Consider the following 19,640-nt stretch of genomic DNA (forward strand, 5'->3'; position numbering starts at 1 on the left):
AAAGCTTATATTATATAATTATAATCATATTTTATTTAGGGATGTATATATATTTTTTTTTAATTTAAATTATAAGTAAATATAAAGATATATTTTATGACTAAATCGTATCATTAAATTAAATTAAATGTAAAAATGTGCTTAAAAATATTGTTGTATATTATAAAAACTGCTTGTATTGAAATTGATTATGCGATATGAGATTATTTATTCAAAAATATATATAATAGATAATTAGGTCGAATAAGTATAGATAAAATATGTAAGTCGAATAGATTTATGAAATTGTATCTCAATAAAATCAAGGAATTTGGCTGGAATGTTTTATCTCGTTCACCTTATTCTCCAGACTATCATTTATCTCGATCGATGCAACACTTCACAATAAAATTCAGGTGTTATATAATATTTTGAATCAAAGCCTCCAACATTTTATGCATTTTAATAATGAATATTTTGAATCATTCAAATAAAAATAAACATTCAAGTGTTTTTTTTTTTGTTTCATTCAAAAACGTCATTAATTTTGAGAGTACTTAATTAATATTTAATTAAGATAAAGATATATGTATACATTATAAATAGAAAGCTTTTAATTTTTTTGGAGTTCATAAGTTTATTGCATATATCAAACCACAAGACCATCTGTAACAAAGTGTTTCAATCGCTAAAGAAGCTGGGTAAATATTCTCAGTTTATAATTCAATATTATATTAGCATATAAGAAGTATAATTAATTTAATAATTTAATTTTCCTACACCTTCAGTTAATATGTTCCCATGAAAACGTATATAAAAATAGCATCTTTTGTAGCAGTTAGTGTGCATATTTACCGTGACATATTTAATAGTTTTACAATATAATCTATCATAACTAATAAGCGCACTTAAAATATAAGTATTTAAATTGAAACAATTAAAAATCAACTCTGGGTTACAGAATCGCAATCATCACAACAGTGTATTTTAATAGAGCGTTACTTAATCGAAATAAAAACTGTCACCTTTGAATAGAATTATTAGCATTTATTGTGTAATAATAACCTATTAAACGCCACAATGTATGTGATATAATAACTGCGTTCAAAAGTGCAAAAACATTTGCGTACAATATTTGTAGAAAACGAAAATACAAATATACTTAGGTGACCTTCGCGGTTTGAGAAGCGTTGCCCTGCGCTGGACCTTCTTTTGGTAGTTGACCCGGAAATGACATTTGATTATTAGTATATATGAAAAATTGGGCCATTAATCATTAACATTGTAAATTTAATCTTTTGATCCATACATAATTTATATGTTTATTACTTTTATAAAAATAGTAAAACAAGGTTATAAACGTTGTATTTAATAATAGTAGCTCTTTAACTCTTATCTGTATTTATAATACAAGGAAGTATTTAAAATCAAACCTACTGCTTCTCTGCTGCAATGCACCACTCACACCACAGCACAGGAAGTAATTTTGGATAATAGGTTAAAAGTAGCAATTAACTGTGTATCAGTATCCAATAAGGTACAATGTATCTTTATTTATTTTTATCGGATCATAGAAATTATTAGGTCATTGAAATTCTGTTTTATCTAGTGATGATGCGATGAATCTTTATTATGCAAACATTTTTTATTTTTATTTTTGCATAGTCTTAATGGAATATTGACTTAGCGAGGCTTAAATTATTCACCTCTACATAAGATCAGAAAAAAGTTAAGATTAATTAGTTAGAATCAGATACCATAAAAATAGAAAAAAATATTTAAAAATAAAAAAATACTAGTCTGATACATATTTTTGCTGTAACATGATAGGTTTTAGCCCTTACAACAGTGTAAACACAATCAACAACTATTAAGTAAGTAGTGAGTCAATAACAGTCAATATATATCTAGATTATTTTTGTTGAATATACATACAAGTTCTTTTATATGATCTGAAGTAGCTCATTATTAAATAATTATTTAACTGGCATGTTCCTGCTGTGAATTTTCAGTGTTTTACTTTAGTTCTACTGAAGTAAATTACATAGACTTTCAAAACCGTGTGTATTTTTATATTCTACTGCATACAAATGGGTGGGTCCCTGCCAGATGCTTAAAAATATGCATGTTTCTTGGAAAATTTTAATGGAGGTCGTATTTGAATGCCCAAAAAATTTCTTAAAAACTCTAATCGGAATTATCTTTGCTTTGCTAATCTAAGAACTATATTAATAATCAGATAAAAAGAAATCGCTTCGCGTATAAATCGGCAGATTGCAAAAATATATGGGAGCTTTCCACAGAGTTACTCCATAAAATTTGCCTGTCGGTTAAACTAAATATTTTTTCAATAATCCAAAGAAGTTGATATAGTTCGAGATATGAACAGCTTTTGTTGACTAATTTGTCTCCGATTTTGGTATAGATATAGGCACTTAAAATTCCTTGCTTTGTAATCAATGGAAGTAGACCGATTTATTTTGGTCCATTATCAGTTCTCTTCAACGATCGTCCAATTCTCTGTTCATCAATAATAAAATTTATAGGGAGAAAAGTGTAAATAAGTATTATTTCTCGAGAAATGAAAATATCAATTAACCAGAATGCCTAAGAACTCTTCTTTTGATTGATTTTCTATATAATCTTTTCCGCTGAAAAGCTTTGATTCTAGTTATTTTCGGAAGAAATATTTTTTTAGTGATACCTTTAATGTTGAAAAAACATAAAGAGTCTTTATTTTAGTCTGTATTTTTATTTTTATATTTAATAGAAAATAACACCTCATGTTAGTAAAAAAAAAAATTAATACGTCCGGACTTAATTAATAAATAAAAAATATAAATAACAATTAAATCAGTTTTTTAAATTGATATTAACGAAGTAATAAGAAAAATATATTCCAGTTGATCACTAACCAACATTTTGACAGACACATTTCTGTCATGTTCATAATTTGAGTTTCTGAATTATAACTATTTTTAAATTAAATATTCTAATATACATAACCTAATCTAATTTTATACTTTATTTATTTATTAGCATTTATTTATATTTTATTTTATTTTTTATATATGTATAGCAACAATCATTTTACTAACTATTAATTCATGAAATATTAGGTTTAACTAGAAATTTTATCAGGAGTAAAAGAATAAAAATAGCAGCTTTCATGAACAAATTGATTGATCAAACGTCATGTGAGTAAAAACTATAACTTTTTATGATCTTGAACACATACATGATCTTTTTTAATTTATCTGACTCTTTTACAAATACTTCAGGAAGAAATGGTCCGTTCTCTTCTTAACGTTTGCAGCATTTCACAAAAATGTAATGAGTTAAATATTAAAATTATAAGCAAATTACAATAGCATATTTTTTTAGTAACTAAATATAGATGAATAACATTTGACCACCTGAATCCACGTAAAGCACGTGCGAATCTACGAATATATTACCATTTTTAAACTCGTTTTCTTTTCTAAAAATATACAAATACACCATCCAGGTGCTCAGCCTGAAATATAAATATAATTATTTTTTTTATATTGGAATAATGTCAGGGCAATGATAAGTTGCACCGAAACCGAATCGCCTTGGTAGGTCTGGATGCAACCGTTGCAATTATTAAGGTCATTTTGGGTATTTGTCCGTTGAAAAAATATGGCGAAAATGTAAATTTAAGGCGAGGCGACCTTCTAGGACGAAAGGGAGTTGCCTTTTTTTGATAAGTCAAAGACCTAGTTTTCTAGGTCGAACCACATCCGATCTGATCACCAAAGGAAATGCCACCAAGACCGGAATCGAATCTGTGACCTTATAGCGTTCGAATTCTTGACCTTGCCTCTCTAGAATGACACGCCACAAAATATAAATTTCTTCAAGCTATGTTTGATTTAACAGATATTTTTTTTAATAACATGTTTACTTTAAACCTTAACAATCGGTTTACTCTTTCAGTATTTATTGCCGAAAAAATTAAAAATATTTCTTTTCACACTATATTTTTATAAATATATATATCTAACACTAATTTCTCACGACCTTGTCTTTCTATAGTGACTTGCAAATTTTATTACACATCTAAAAATGTGTAGGGAAAACAAGTTTAAACTAAATTAGTAAACCGGTCAGAACAAATGTGATCACGGTTTTTTTCTGGGGAAATACTTGGAAATTTTGGGGAAAACATATTTGTTGATTTTGATGAATTGCTATTTTTTGGTACAATAATTATCATATGAATGACTAGCTCAATATATACGGAAAATGTATGTAAAATTTAAATCAAATGTATCGGTATCTTATTAATAATGTAGATAAAGATAACATAGATTCACACATTGATTTATGTTGTATAATTAGATTTATCTAATTGGTCTTGTTTTGAAGAATACTTAATTTTTATAATTCATTAATTACAGTTTGTGTATTTTTTTATAAAAATGTGATGTCTGCGTCTGTAGAATCCAATCGTTCCAAGAATCGGGTTGACATCGTAGCTGGATCAGGGTTGACGTAAAGAGGGAAGCGGCTACTTTCTCAGTCGATATTTAATGCGCATTGGTATGAACTATCTTATGAATCGAGTAGAAATCCGCGGAAGGTGGTGGTCATCAATCGACTACCAATAAGAATTGATAAGTGACACATTATCACATTTTCCAGATTTTCTTGCCCGGCGGAATTTTCTTATAGTTCGTGACGGAGGTGTTAAAATAAATGCACTAAATTATATGCACTTATATACGCTCGGTCAAAGTGTAGGAAGTTCTTTAGCTATATCACTTTTAACACAAGGTTTGGTGTTTTATTTAGATTTATTTATTTTCGTCATTATTCTTATAAAAATCGTGGAGATTCGGCAACACTGTTAGCAGCTGTCAATGTCAATGTAAAGGCACTAAACAGTTATTAATGCATACGGGGATGCTAATTCTAAGGAATCTCGCTTTTATTGCGCTTTTAACGCGTATTTTGAATAAGCCATTTTTTCGCTGTCATTGATTCTCTCTTATTGGCTAATAGATTTTATGGCATCAAATGCTTAAATATATTTGCTAGTTATTTTAACCCTTTGAGTAGTGAGTTAATTTATACACATTTGTTATTTTTTTAGTATACACATAGTTGTGAATCAATTTTACGCATTTTTCCAAAATTATTTCTGTTGTTATTTATTTATTAATATTTTATAATGTATTATTATTTTTATCGCTTTGATTTATTTTCTTACTTTTTTGTATAAGTATATTTTTTATATATTAATCGGTTTTTGCGGGCTTTATTTTATATAAATTCAAAGGTTCTCAATATTTTTTATAAAATGAATATAAAATATTTTTAGTTATGTATGTGCATTTATTTTGTACTTTTTAATTTATTGGTATTTTTTTATATAAAAATCATTTACATTAAATCAAATTTAAAAAAATACTACATAAATATAATGTTTTTTATTTATTATTTCTTTAGTTATATGTGTAAATATGTAACTATCTGGGGTATCTCAAAACAGTGAAAAATCGACTGCCGTACATGTACGGCGATGGTTTAAATATATTTTTTATTGTTTTGGGATTTATATTATATTATATTATATGTTTTTTCATAGCATTCTTTAACGCATTACCCCCATTAATAGTTTATATGATGTATTCATCATTCTGAGAATATATCAAACACGAATTTTGGATATTTGTATTAGTACAATAAATACGCCAAAAAATATTATTTTATTTAGTTAACATATTACCTTTTAAAAACTGACATACTTATTAGGGTTCTTATCACATAAGGTTAATGTTTTACAATAAAAACATATTTTCATGTAAATGCGCATATATTTAATATATGTAAAAATATATAAATACACTTTAAAAAATGTTATAGTGTCATGAATATTTATATACTTCACCTTGAAAGTCATATTTATTAAAAGATAACTTTCACTGTTATGTATAAAAGCTCTTCAGAATTTTAATCGAGTCTCTTTTTTACAGATTGCATATCATCAAGATGAAAGACGTATTACAATTTTGGAACCGAGTGGCAGGAAGGACCTACAGTGCAGTGAATACCGCTAACCAGGACACAAATCCGACAAACCAAAGCTTCGAATCCAACAAATCCAAGAAGCGAAAGAGGAACAGACGTGAGTACACATTTATTAATTTATTGTAGCTTTTTAGTTACATCGAAGTAAACACAACCAACAACTAGTATTTAAGTAGTGAGACATCATACTGCAATTAATGATATCTATTGTATTAATTAAAATTATTATAACTAATAATTTTATTTATTCATTACGATATTAATTTATAAGGTTATAAAAATCAATGAAAATATAATAATATATTGATTAAAAGTAATTTTAATTATATATTAAACGCTTTTTTAATCTCCCAGACACGAATTCTAACGTGGGTCTTCTATGTATTAATTTTACTACTAGTCAATCTGTCTGCTTATAAATAATTACCAAGGATCAATATCATCATGGAAATGTACCAAGATGCAATTGTGACGCGCACCAGACCGCAATATTTGCTTTAATTTACTTCTTTCTATGTAATTGAAGATTAATATCAAAGACACAATGGAATATTACCATAAATAAGAATACTCAATGAGTAGTGTGCTTTATTGGGATGTATTCCAGTTTAATCTTTACATATTCTAGCGGTTTTGTGCAGTTAATCTGATGACGCATGAATTTATAATTAGGTGTTATTATCTGCTTCTGACAGGTCGTGTAACGATGTGTCAATTGATGGTTTATAATAATTTATAATATTATAGTAATTAATTTATCATTAGATAACTTGAATGCGAATATTAGTGTTTGCGACACTATTATTAATATAAGTAATTTTTGCTATTACTATTATGATTTATTGGGGAAAGTTTTGTATTGTAATGTTATAATGTATGCAACAAACTAATATGCATGTTTATATTATATGATGAAAGCAATATAATAATAAGTTGTTAGAGATGAGATTGATTATCTTGAATTAAAATATTTATATTAAATTAAAACTTACATAGCTCGCTTTAGAGTTAAACTCTTGTCCCAAGATCTATTAATTAATAGGTCAGTATCTGTAATACAAATTGTAGTTTAGTTATTGTTTTAACACTAATTGGACCATTTCCAGTGTACAAAGCTTTACTGAAGTGTCTTAAAATAATGTGTGGGCTTATTTATTTGTCAATATGGAAAGCAGCTTTATGTTTGCTTAAAAAAGGTTTCAGCTAAGTGCAACAATAATACCAAATCCCAGGTTAAGTACCCTTGTGTTATATGAATCTGTAAAATAATTAAATAAGACATGAATTTATTAACAACTTATTTTATCTTACAAATTTTAATTTGAAGTTATAAAACGCATATTCTTCATAAAAACATCGTTAGAATCTCTAACGAAATGAGGTCATTTATATTTAAGAAATTGTTAAAATTCCTTAGCCTAACATTAAATACTCGTATCATAGAAGACATTACAGAATGTTTCAATCGTAGTTTTAGCATTAACATTAGTTTTCTTTTTAAAACATTTTTTCATATAAAAAATGTTTTTGCGATGATTTTTTTAATATACTAATAATTATTTTTTTATTTATTCTAAATTGTATTTAAAAATTTAAACAGTTTCTTGAATTTTATTTGCAATTTTTAACACATATTTTCGTAAAGCATATAATACTATATTTATTAAAATAATATATTTTAGGTTAACACCATGTTATTAAAGTTTGAACTGTTTAGTTAAACCAGAAAGAATGCTCGATTTGTAAGCGATTTTTTTTTGGGTTATAATAGTTGTATCGGTCGATTCGGCGTAGCTCCGCTTGAAGCGAATTTGGCTAAACTTTCGGATATCCCAAGTCGAAAGCGAAATATTATTTCTAAGCAAAGTTTCATATTAAAGCGTCTAAATAAATTAATTCAGTACAACATTTTTATGGCTTAAATACAGTTTAGAATTGAAAGAAGTTTCACGACCTTTCCAGTACTCGGTCGTCTAACTAATATCGATGATTTAGGGTGGAACCAGACTCTTTGTTTATGTTTAACATACATCTTATAAGACGCGCGGATAAAATCAAAATCAGTAATATTAACAACGTCACCATTCTATGAAATGCGTATTTTAGAGCTTCGATACCTGTTTGGCAGATATAAACTCTGATTAAATAGAAAATAAAAAATGTCCTTTGGCTCTTTCGTTTCTTGATCATCTGAAACTATCTGCTATTTAATACATATCTTATTATACTTAATACTTTGATTCGCAATCAGTATAGGATTGCAATGTTTCCATTCCTTCGCATTTGGCAGCGACCTTTTAGTGCCTTTATTTAAATATGTTAAAGCGCTTTGTTACTGTTCATGGACGTTCGATCGAATACGCAATATCGTTTAATAAAAAAGGAATTTCTTTTATGACCCTTTTAGCGTGTCTTTTGCGGCTAAATTTTCCACAACCATCACGAGTGGTCCCGACAATATAATATTTTTAATTAATGCAAAATTTACATATATTTAGATAAAGTAAACTTAAAAAATTAAACAATAAATATAATAAATTAATATACAGTTTTCACTAGCTCATGAATTCCTGAAGTATATATGAATTATTATAATGCAACGTAAAAGCCTTAATTTGCTTAGTTTTATAAAAGGATATAAATAATAACAAAATTATATGTTTTACTGTTTAAAACATATAAATACATACTATTCAAGGAGAATAATGTTACCAGATGATGCTTAATGATATTTTAACTGAAACGTCGTGGACATTAAAAAGTTGCGCAAATAAATCGTTTATAATATATCTACTATTAGAAAAACTACTGTTTCTTTGTCAAACATCGATTCAAATAATATAATAATATAAATAGGATAGAGCATAAATATCAACCATATTTCAAGGGGGCATTGTGTTGACTTTAGTGGGAATAGAGATATGATAAATTTGATTAGATATGTTAGACTGATGAAAATTGGAGTTTTGATGTTCAAGCGTATTATGAGAACAATTCCGTACGCATCTGTACCAAGAATTCTACTCTTTAGGCAACTGAATCCACACTGAACAGAAAATTATTTAAAACCAGAAAATGTGCAAGTAATAAGAGTATACGATTAGCTATTTCAAAGGCGTTCTGCTCATAAACATGCATTGAAATTAGGGATATCATTTCGGAGTTTAAGGAGTATTCTACAAACTGATTTAAAACTGCATCCTTACGAAATGATGTTGGCTCAAAAATTAAGTGAGAGTAATCATGCCATCTGCAGAAATTATTGAACAGGTTTCTACAGGAGCTGTTTTTCTGAGTGGCGATGAATCTTACTTTTATATCAGTAAATTTCAAATATCGTCCTTGATCTCTCGAGTATTTGAATGAAAGAATCAGACAGGAAATTAACGCTATTCTGTTTGAGTTTTTGATGTACTTTTTTATGTACCGCATAACTTTGTATATTTTTTATTCTACTTTAAAATGCGGGTGATCTTTATGACCCACCCTGTTTTCCAACATATTATTCATCATACTCACAAATGAATTTGTATGTTTGTTATCTGTTTTCTTGTTGTATTATTTTATATTTATATGATCTTTAACATCATTTTTTTAAAACATATTTCAATAAAATTAAACTATGTTGATTTTACTAAATAAATAATTTGAGGCACGTAGTCAGAATTTACAATGTAAAAATTTTATTTTTGTTATTTACCTGTAAATAACATATTTGTAGCAGATGCATGCACAATCCGTCTTAATCAGTTATCATCTTGAACGTGATGTAAAACCACTTATTGACCTCTTGAGGTCAGCAAATTTCTTTCCTAGAATTATGAGATTAAATCTAAATTGGTATGACTTTTTTCATATGAAGACGTGACTTTGCATTTTCATTGCAAAAATATCTTTTATTTAAAGTATGAAATATATATCAATCAAAAATAATTAAAATACAATAAATGCAAGTATCAATTAGCGTTATGTGAATTATTGATGAAAAAATGACGGAACTAAGGTCATGGCACTTTTTTTTAAAACAAGTATTTAAAACAAGTTTTCATAAAAATATTAATAATCGCACTTAAAATTCCCAAATTCAAGTACTCTTCAGACGGTTGCAAATGTATTTAGGACACAAAAAATAAAAACAAACAACACCCTCTTTTAAAAAAAAAATGGTAAAATATAGTCATTGACTAAATGTCAATTTAAACAATCGCGTGCTTAATAATTGATGGGTAAATCCAAAACGCCATGACACGTTCGGCATAAAAATCCCATTTTTGTTAAATTATCGTGTTCGAACAAGTAAATATACTTCATACCTCTTAATTATCATAATCATTCCATCATAAATAAATGCATCGTTTAAAACATGTGTTTAGCTGCTCACAATGAAAAAATCATAAAAAAAGTTCTTTCTACGTATTAAAAATTTTGCTAAAAATTAATTAGTGGGTTATTGTACAAATACATACATCAGATAATATTTTTTTAATATATATTTAAAAAAAATATTGTAAAATTTGTTTTTAGTGTCTTTTAAGAAACTTCATCTTTATAGCTTTATTTTTCAGGCGATTGTGATTTTAATAGTGTCAAGGCTATGTATTAACTATAAATATAGTTATTTTATATTTATAAATAAGCTTAGAAGAACAAGTTTTATTATCTAGTTGTTAATGATTCATATTCTATTCTAACCATATTACCTGTTACTATTATCAAAACCCTTAATATTTCTATATATAAATTTCTAGTCAAAGTTTTTTCCTTTCTTCTTTAACATTCTTGCATTATTCCTGTCAGTTTATAAAACGCCTTTCTAAGCTTTCAATCCATGACCTTTATATTTTTACATGTATTTGCTTTACATTGTTTTTAATCAAGTATTAAAATTTAATTTTTAATGTATTGAATTGTATTATAATTGTTACACACACACACAAACTTTTTGTAATGAGTACACGTTTACAATATATGTATGTCTATAGAAAGTTACTCACATTTGCAAAGCGCATATATTATATTCTTGTAACTAGAAGAGCTACAAGATGAAATAATATATTTCATTTAACCTTTGCAAAAAATATTCGCGCAGTCCGGTGATGTACACTCAGTCTACATGTATAAAAATTTAGCTATAAAAAAATAATAGTCAAAATATAAATGTTACATTTATTGTAATATAGCTTTTTACGGTGCAAAATATATATGTACACTCAGTGTACATGCAAATATTTTCTATTATAAAATCACGAATTGGTAATGGGAAAAATCTGAGTGTCACAATAAGTGCTGAAATTAACTTCTAATTAGGGCAGCGGTTTCCAACCTTTTTGTTACTACGCCTCCCCAAAAAAAAAAAAATTTTTTCCGCGCCTCCCTTACCTTTTATTTTTTTAATAGATTAAATAATATAAACACGTTTTAAATAATAAAAACTTTATTACAAAAATAAACTGAAAACCACAATTAACAGAATAATAACAAGGTTTAGTTATAACATACACATACGTGTATATTTATTTTTATATATAAGTTTTTTTAAACAATTAAACCAACTACATCTATCGCATAAAAATTTAATGCGACGGTTGTTGTTGTTTATTAGCACAAAGCTTATCAAATCTTGGGGGCAATGTGGAGAGTGCCACTTGTATCTCTTTTTCGACTACTAACCTGTTGCGATATTTAGTTTTCATTGCAGCCAGTGCCGAAAAGCCCGTTTCGCATAAATACGACGTTACAAACGGTAGAAGCACTTGCATTGCTTTGCAATACAAAGATTCATACTCTCCTTTAAGATTCATCCAAAATTGAATTAAGGTTTCATTTTGAAACTTTTGTTTTAGTAGGCTATCGAATGATAATTCTATAAGTTTTTCCTTTTCAATGGTTGTCAGCTCAAATTTGTCGTTTTCATCGTCGATAAATGGATTCTGTACCCACAAAAACTTTGAGAAATCAAGGTCTTTAAAATAATTTGAAAAATGCAGCACTAGACCATCCAAGTGTTCAATAAAAAGATTCTTGCTTGTTTCAATATTGGCTGTGGCCCAGAAATCTTTTGACAGTGAAAACATGTCCAACTCATTCTTTTGTAAATTTGACTTCCATAACTTCAACTTTTTAATGAAAGCTTTTACTTTGTCTTTTTGAACAAGTGGATGCATTTGTGATCCCTGCATTGATTTATTCAATCTGCTCAATTTTCCAAAAATTTCAACTAAATAGGCAAGTTTAACAAGGAAATTATCGTTCGTCCACAAATGTGCCTCTTCGTGGTGATTTTCTTCGAGAAAGGCTGTTATTTCTTCTTTGAGTTCAAATACCCTTTGAATCGCTTTTGCACGAGATAGCCAGCGAACTTCACAATAATACAGAAGTGAGGTATAATTAGCTTCCATATCTACACACAACTTTGCAAACAGCCTAGATCTCAAAGGACTGTTCTTAATGTAGTTTATAATTTTTATAATTTTTGTAAAAATGTTGTTAAGTTCCTCGCTCATATTTTTTGACACTAGAGCTGCTCACAGTGGGTCCAGATAGCATGTGGTGCTTTCTTTTTAACTAATGCTTGAAGACCTGCTTTGTGTCCGGACATTGAGTGAGCTCCGTCAGTACACAGTCCAATACAATTACTCCACGTTATGTCGTTTTCTTTAAAAAAACTGTCCATTATATTAAAAATTTCAATGGATGTGGTCTTTCCAGGAATGGGTTTGCAAAATAATATATCTTCTAATATATTATTTTCCACAACATATCGAACATATGCAATTAAATGGGCATCTTTAGCTATATCAGTTGCCTCATCTACTTGTATGGCGAATTTCGAAGTACGCAGCCGAGAAACTAATTGATCGCAAATATCTTCAGATATATCATTGATTCTTCTTCCGACTGTATTATCAGCAAGCGGAATTTGTTGCAACTGTTTTGCATATGATTCGCCGAACATTATTCGAACCATATCAATAGCTGCTGGTAAAATTAGAGTTTCTCCTATTGTATGTGGTTTCTTACATTTTGCGATTCGGTAAGAGACATGGTACGAAGCCAATAATGCATTTGATGATACAGAAAGAATATTTTTGAACGTTTGATTTTGATTATTAAGCTCATCCAATTTTCTTTCAAAATATTCTATGGACTTATCAACGTATTCAGAATGTAGAGTTTCATGGTGCCGTTTTAATTTGACTGGTCTCATACTATCTGAAGCCAAAACTTTCGAACACAACAAACACATTGGTTTTTCCAAGCCATCTATAATGACACTAGTGAATCCTAATGATAAATAGGATGAACTGTATTGTCTTTTCTTGGGAGCTTTACTTCCTTGTACTTTTTTGATTTTATTCCCACTAGTATCAGCATCAGTATCTTCATTATTGTTGACTTTTCTCTTGTAACCACTCAAAAATTTATCCATTCGTCTAAAAAATATTTTATTGATATAAATTAAAATCAATGATAGTTTAAATAAAAAAAATGAAGTTTAAAATATACTAACGATTATTTTCAAGAAGAAATCACGTCAGAAACAATTAAAAAAAACAATATCACGCCCTGCCGACACGCTTCAGTTGACACGAGTGACATTTAAATTTGAGGTTATTGTTTTATGCAACTAGCGGTCGTTTTGTGTATTACCGAAACAGAGCGTTTGCAAACGCGCCATTTTTAAATTTCTCCGCTCCAGATAATTTTTTTAATAGGAATTAAATATATGTAAATGTAAAAAAATTAACATTCATGCACTGAATTTTCACTGTTATGTTAATATATCAAGTTTTATTCATTTGTAGATATTATGGTATAAAAAATAATTCATTAAAAAATGTTGGCGCCTCCCCTGGCAATAGTCCGCGCCTCCCCTGGGAGGCGCGCCTCCCAGGTTGGAAACCGCTGAATTAGGGTACAAAAAATATTCGCGCACTCCGGTGATGTACTTTCAGTCTACATGCATAAAAATTTAGTTATAAAAAATATAATAGTCAAAATATAAATATTGCATTTATTGTAATATAACATTTTACGGTGCAAAATATATATGCGCAATCCGGTGATGTACACTCAGTGTACATGCAAATATTTTCTGTTATAAAATTACGAATTGGTAATGGAAAAAATCTGAGTGTCACAATAATTGTAATATAAGTGCTGAAATTAACTTCTTATTAGGGTACAAAAAATATCCGAGCACACCGGTGATGTAGGACTCAGTCTACATCCATAAAAATTTAGGTTTAAAAAAAATAATAGTCAAAATATAAACATTAAATTTATTGTAACATAACTTTTTATGCCACAAAATATATCTGTGCACTCCGGTGATATACACTCAGTGTACATGCAAATATTTTCTATTATAAAATTACGAATTGGTAATGGGAAAAATCTGAGTGTCATAATAATTGTAATATAAGTGCTAAAATTAATTTATTATTGGGGTACAAAAAATATTCGCGTACACCGGTGATGTACACTCAGTCTACATGCAAAAAATTAGTTATAAAGAAATAATAGTCAAAAAAATATTTAGTTGTTAAAAAATATGTCATTTAATGTTATATACACAGATTAAACTTAAAACTATAATAGTTTTACTTTTTTTCAGATGAAAATAATGCAAAAATATAAAAATAAACTAAAAAATCTTTATAAATATACAAATTGGGTGGATTAATATTTTTTATATTAGCTTTAACAAAACATACCTTAAATATAATTCACTGCAAAATTTTGCAGTACTGTTTTTACATATTAACTGTGCTATTGATTCAAGTAAAAAAATTGTGTATCAAAGATTTTTTCAGTACATCTCCTTCAAAGTGGGACATACTATTAAGAGATTTCTTGACTTTGTTAACATGTTGTGTGACGTGATGATACAAAAACTAAAAAAACTTAATATATTTCGTGATATACTATGCGGAAGAGCGCGGTCTTGCATGTTGCTCCTGTGTGTTGCCAATCTCTTTATTTGAAGTCCTTTGTGCTAAATATAACAATTAAAAACATTTTTTGAATTTGTTATAATATTTATTTTGTAACTGAATCTGTTCCTCCTCAGATTGCAAGACATAAATCGCATCAATATTTTTTCTGGCACTACACTTTCACAACAATCTAATATCGCAGATTATTAACGGGTATTTAATATATACATTACAAAAGTAATAAAGTTGATTCTACAAAGGTGCTTTATAAATCAACCCTTTAAAGAAATTTTTTATTCAATTTATTATATAAAACTAAACCATGTACATTAATTAGTGCAGTCAAAATTTATACAATAATTATTAGATAATAAAATAAAATGAGTTTTAATAAGTACTATTACATATAACAATGTAATAGTACTCATTAAAACGCGTGCTTTAAAAATTCTATGGCATTGTCATATTCCACAAATATTTTCTCAACAGTTCATGCAAAAGTAACATCAAGTTACAAGATTATTTTATCATTTAAATCACCCTGATCACACAAATATTAAATAAGCCTTATTCCAATTCGTCAAAACTGCTCGCAGGTAACATATAAAACGGTTCACAATAACTCAAACACATACTTAAAACATTCGATTTTTAACGACTCATTTCACTCGTACATTTCACGTGCTGACTAAAATGCATATAAAACGAAAACATTTGGTTAAAATATTTAATCAGTTAATTGATTTAGTTAGTAATATTTATTTAAATTACATTACAATGCAATACAACTTATTAAAATAATACTTTAAGAAGTCCACTTCTTTGTTTATTATTATCTGTTAATCATCGCATATATTGCAATATTATGACTTCTTGTCTACATTTAATTAAATTAGGTGTGATAGAGCATAAATATATATTTATATTCACAATAAAAATAGCAATCATTATTGCTATTACTAATGTATAAATTACTGTAAATAATAATACGACAATTGCATAATACAGAAGTTACATTTGTATTATGACACTAAGCTGATTTATCGACAAATTGTTAAACTCAATTACAATAATAATAATAATTAGAGTGACGATTTGATTAGAATTTTATTGCGTGTGCTATAATTCGATACAGAGATATTAAACATATAATATGATATGTTGAACAACCTTGCTTATTTTCGGCGAAAATTATGCAATGGGGTTTTGATTATATATTATACAAAAAAAAAAAAAACGATACACGATTTTCTTTGAAAATTGCATGCGCGTCCTAATTTTATATTTGCATTCGATTATGTAAAAAATGATTATGTACGCATACGTATATATTTTTTTAATATTCAATGCAATCTTATGCATTGTATTTTATGCTTATTAATTATATTATATTTACATTGTATTATAGTAAATAGAGATTTTATGCAAATGTTGATTTACAATTGTAATGTTGACAATGATTACAATACTTTGACGTTTACTTTTTTTCAGGGTTCATCTCGCTATTGTTTTTATCTACTGTCGGGCTTTGTACGGGACTCTTTATATTGTTTGTGCAGCCCTACGATAGGATTTACAAATGGGTGAGTAGTATTTTTTGCATAAAAATTATATTTATATACATGTATATTCTCGCCGTTAGAGTGTCACATTCCAATCGAATGGTCTTCTAAGGACCGTCTCAGTTTATTCAACGTAGCTCCGTTTTGGGCAAGCTCGTCTGATCTCTTATTATTCCAAGTCAGAAGCAAATTAGTAGTTCTGTATAGAGTTTATTAAAAAAGTGGTTCAATGCGGCAGTATTATAACTTATATACACTCCCTACCTTCGGTCCTCTAACTAATGTTACTGATTCGGGGTGGAACCAGACTACAAAACGTCGTCATTTTATAAAATGTGTTATTTTGTAGAACCGATTTTTTTTTAATTATTCATAGAATTTGTATTCTATGGTTTTCACCGCAGTCGTTTAAATGTTAAGATATGCTAATATACATATATGTGTATGGTTCGATTGCAAAGGGATTGTGCATTACGAAACTTGTAAACCTGGCAAAAATGGAACAGAAAGCTTATATTGTGATCAGATGGATCGTTCTGGATAAATAAGTAAAAAAAGCCCTGCACTTTTTGACGAAATTGACTTTTGCTAAAATTAAGAAACTCTGCTGAATGGTTTTGTCTCATCCATTTTATTCTCCAGACTTTGCTCTTCCCGACTATCTATTTAATCGATGCAACACGTTCCAGATGTCGTTTTTGCCTATTTTTAAAGCATTCAACAGTTTATATTGAATTAAAAATTTGATTGAGAATTAGGAGAAGTCTATATTTTTAAAATAATATATTTTTTTAAATTAATAAAATACAAATAAACATTCAAAAGTGAATTTTTGCTTTATTTAAAAAACGACGTACATTTCGGCATCACCTTAAAATTAATAAAACTGATTTATTGCTTTCAGTCTGGTGTTACACCACTTAGTTGTTGATTGTGTTTGAACACTATTGTCAAACCATTGAGCTATCGCTTATCATTTTCTTGTAAAAGTTTAGAATAAATTTAATTTAACAAACCTTTTAGTGACGCAATTTTTTGTATTTGACAAAAAATACTGCTGTTGAAACAAAATTTATTTTTAGGCTTTTAATGCCAAAATAAACTAAATTAAAATACTGATATTTTAAACAACCTTTTATGTAGTATTATTATATTAGGAGCAGTTTTTTTGTTAACAAACTGTGACATAATCTTATAAAATTGTGTTATCTATATGCATTATTTTTACATTTATATTCAATAAAATATTCCATAAAGAACTTTATATTTTATATTGTTTGTAGCACATGTACTGTGTATTTATAATGGGAATAAAACATATTATTACTTGTTTTAATATCAAAAGGTTAAATCAATATTAAAATAATAATGCACAATATTACGGTTGCAGCATGTTTATTTTACTTTATTTCCAAAGTCATGGACGGACCTTTAATCTTAGAGAATTTCCATAAAAATAACTGATCTTTAAGAGTAATGTGCTTATTGTAGAGCATCCAAAAATCAGGTTTTAGTATTTTTTAGAAATCAAAACTGGTTAACTGTCATTGAAAAATTTATTTGGTAAGTTTTAATTTTTTATTTAAAAAAATAAATGTGTAAATATTTATACTTAAAATTATGCAAAATATATTCTAATTTCATTGCTTATAAATATAATGAAACGCACGAAAAAAAATATGTATAATAATTTGCAATATATGTACATAGATTATTTTTTATTTTTTTTATTTGCATAGTATATGCACAAAATAAATTGTGAAAAATTTGAAATAAAATACGTTATAATGGTTAAAAAAAAAATTATTGACAGAAAAATACGAATGAATTATTATTTTATACAAAGTCAAAATTTAGAGGATTATATATTCAAAACATTATAATGAAAAAATATTAAAAAATACCCAAATAAACCACGAATAATTAAATGACATTAAACATAAATATCATAAAAATATATAATACAGTTAATTTATTTTTGAAAAAGAATATTTTAAAAAAACTTATGAATCATGTGTATCATGATTAAGGATTGCAATAATACCGGAATTTTCAATACCGGTATAACCGGTATTGCCGGTATATTATAAGTCGAATCTGTTTTTGCATATTTAGTGTTTCAAACAATAAGACGCTTTTAAACAACCTTCCTTAGATTCAGGTACTTCTTAAAATACTTTATACGCTGATCCTTTATTGTATATGAGTACTAATAAAAATCAGACGACTGTGTATAAAAACCTTTCTGTTCCATTTATTTCTTCATTTTCATTATATATTATCAGAAAAAAAATCCAGATCTATTTTCTTTTGGAACAATAAGCTTAGAAAATCATCGTCTTTGATTGATTGCTTCTAAATGCCTCCTAGTTTTTGAAAAATATATTTCAATGAAATATATTTTTATATTATTTTTTTTCAGTTACGATTTTTTGAAAAAACCTTATGAGAAATGAGTGTTTTTTTAATAATTATGTTGTATATACAGCACAAATACAGCATTTAATAATAAAAGTATTAAAAATAATATTTAATAAGAACGATTTATTTTCTACAAATTTTTGAGATTTTTCTTTTCAATTGATTTCAATAGATACCATTGATTCGGGGCGGAACAAGACTCTTTTTTTTTGTTTAATACAAATCTTATCAGACTCTGGCGCGTGTATCGTTGTAATGATATATTAAAAATCAGTACATTTGTCAACTTCGTTTTTCTTTAGAATGTGCAATTTTAGAACACTGTGCTTAATACCTCAGTGATTTTTTTGTTTAAGTGTGACAAAACTATTTTAGTACATCTTTTCTTAGGCATTAATAATTGAAATCATCAATATACTGATAATAAGAAATATTTTTCTAACTTAAATTAATTATTTAAAGTAAATTGTTCAAGTACATTTGCATTACTTGACTTATTTTCTTTGTCATTTGTCATTTGGCTCAACATTCGCGTTGTTTAGTTTTTTTAGTATTTTAATAAGATCTTTCATGTTACAAAGATGAACGACCTCAACATTGACGTGATCTTTTAACCTTTGTTAATATAAAAAGACAAATTTCTTGATGACTTATGGTATTGTCTTTATCTCTAGCGTTATGT

The 19,640-nt window shown here is 27.4% G+C and overlaps 2 protein-coding genes across 3 annotated transcripts in view; one reads left to right on the forward strand and one right to left on the reverse strand.

Moving 5' to 3' along the window:
• Nucleotides 1–19,640, forward strand: part of LOC148229123 (scavenger receptor class B member 1-like) — a 57,220-nt gene that overhangs the window by 2,735 nt on the left and 34,845 nt on the right. For both annotated transcript variants that reach the window (XM_088197449.1, XM_088197450.1), the window contains exons 2-3: nt 5,982–6,133; nt 16,467–16,558. In XM_088197449.1, the coding sequence (XP_088053575.1) occupies nt 5,998–6,133; nt 16,467–16,558 (228 nt within the window). In that variant the 5' untranslated portion in view covers nt 5,982–5,997. The remainder of the gene's footprint in view (nt 1–5,981; nt 6,134–16,466; nt 16,559–19,640) is intronic.
• LOC148229124 (zinc finger BED domain-containing protein 5-like) lies at nt 12,551–13,790 on the reverse strand. Its single transcript, XM_088196738.1, has 2 exons — nt 13,547–13,790; nt 12,551–13,469 (listed from the first exon to the last, which is right to left on the reverse strand). The coding sequence occupies exon 2, from the start codon at nt 13,463–13,465 to the stop codon at nt 12,551–12,553; it is 915 nt and encodes a 304-aa protein (XP_088052864.1). The 5' UTR covers nt 13,466–13,469; nt 13,547–13,790.

The sequence above is a fragment of the Plectrocnemia conspersa genome, unplaced genomic scaffold (genome assembly GCF_051122295.1).
Source record: "Plectrocnemia conspersa isolate PC_06_02 unplaced genomic scaffold, ASM5112229v1 ptg000011l, whole genome shotgun sequence".
In the NCBI taxonomy this organism is placed as follows: Eukaryota; Metazoa; Arthropoda; class Insecta; order Trichoptera; family Polycentropodidae; genus Plectrocnemia; species Plectrocnemia conspersa.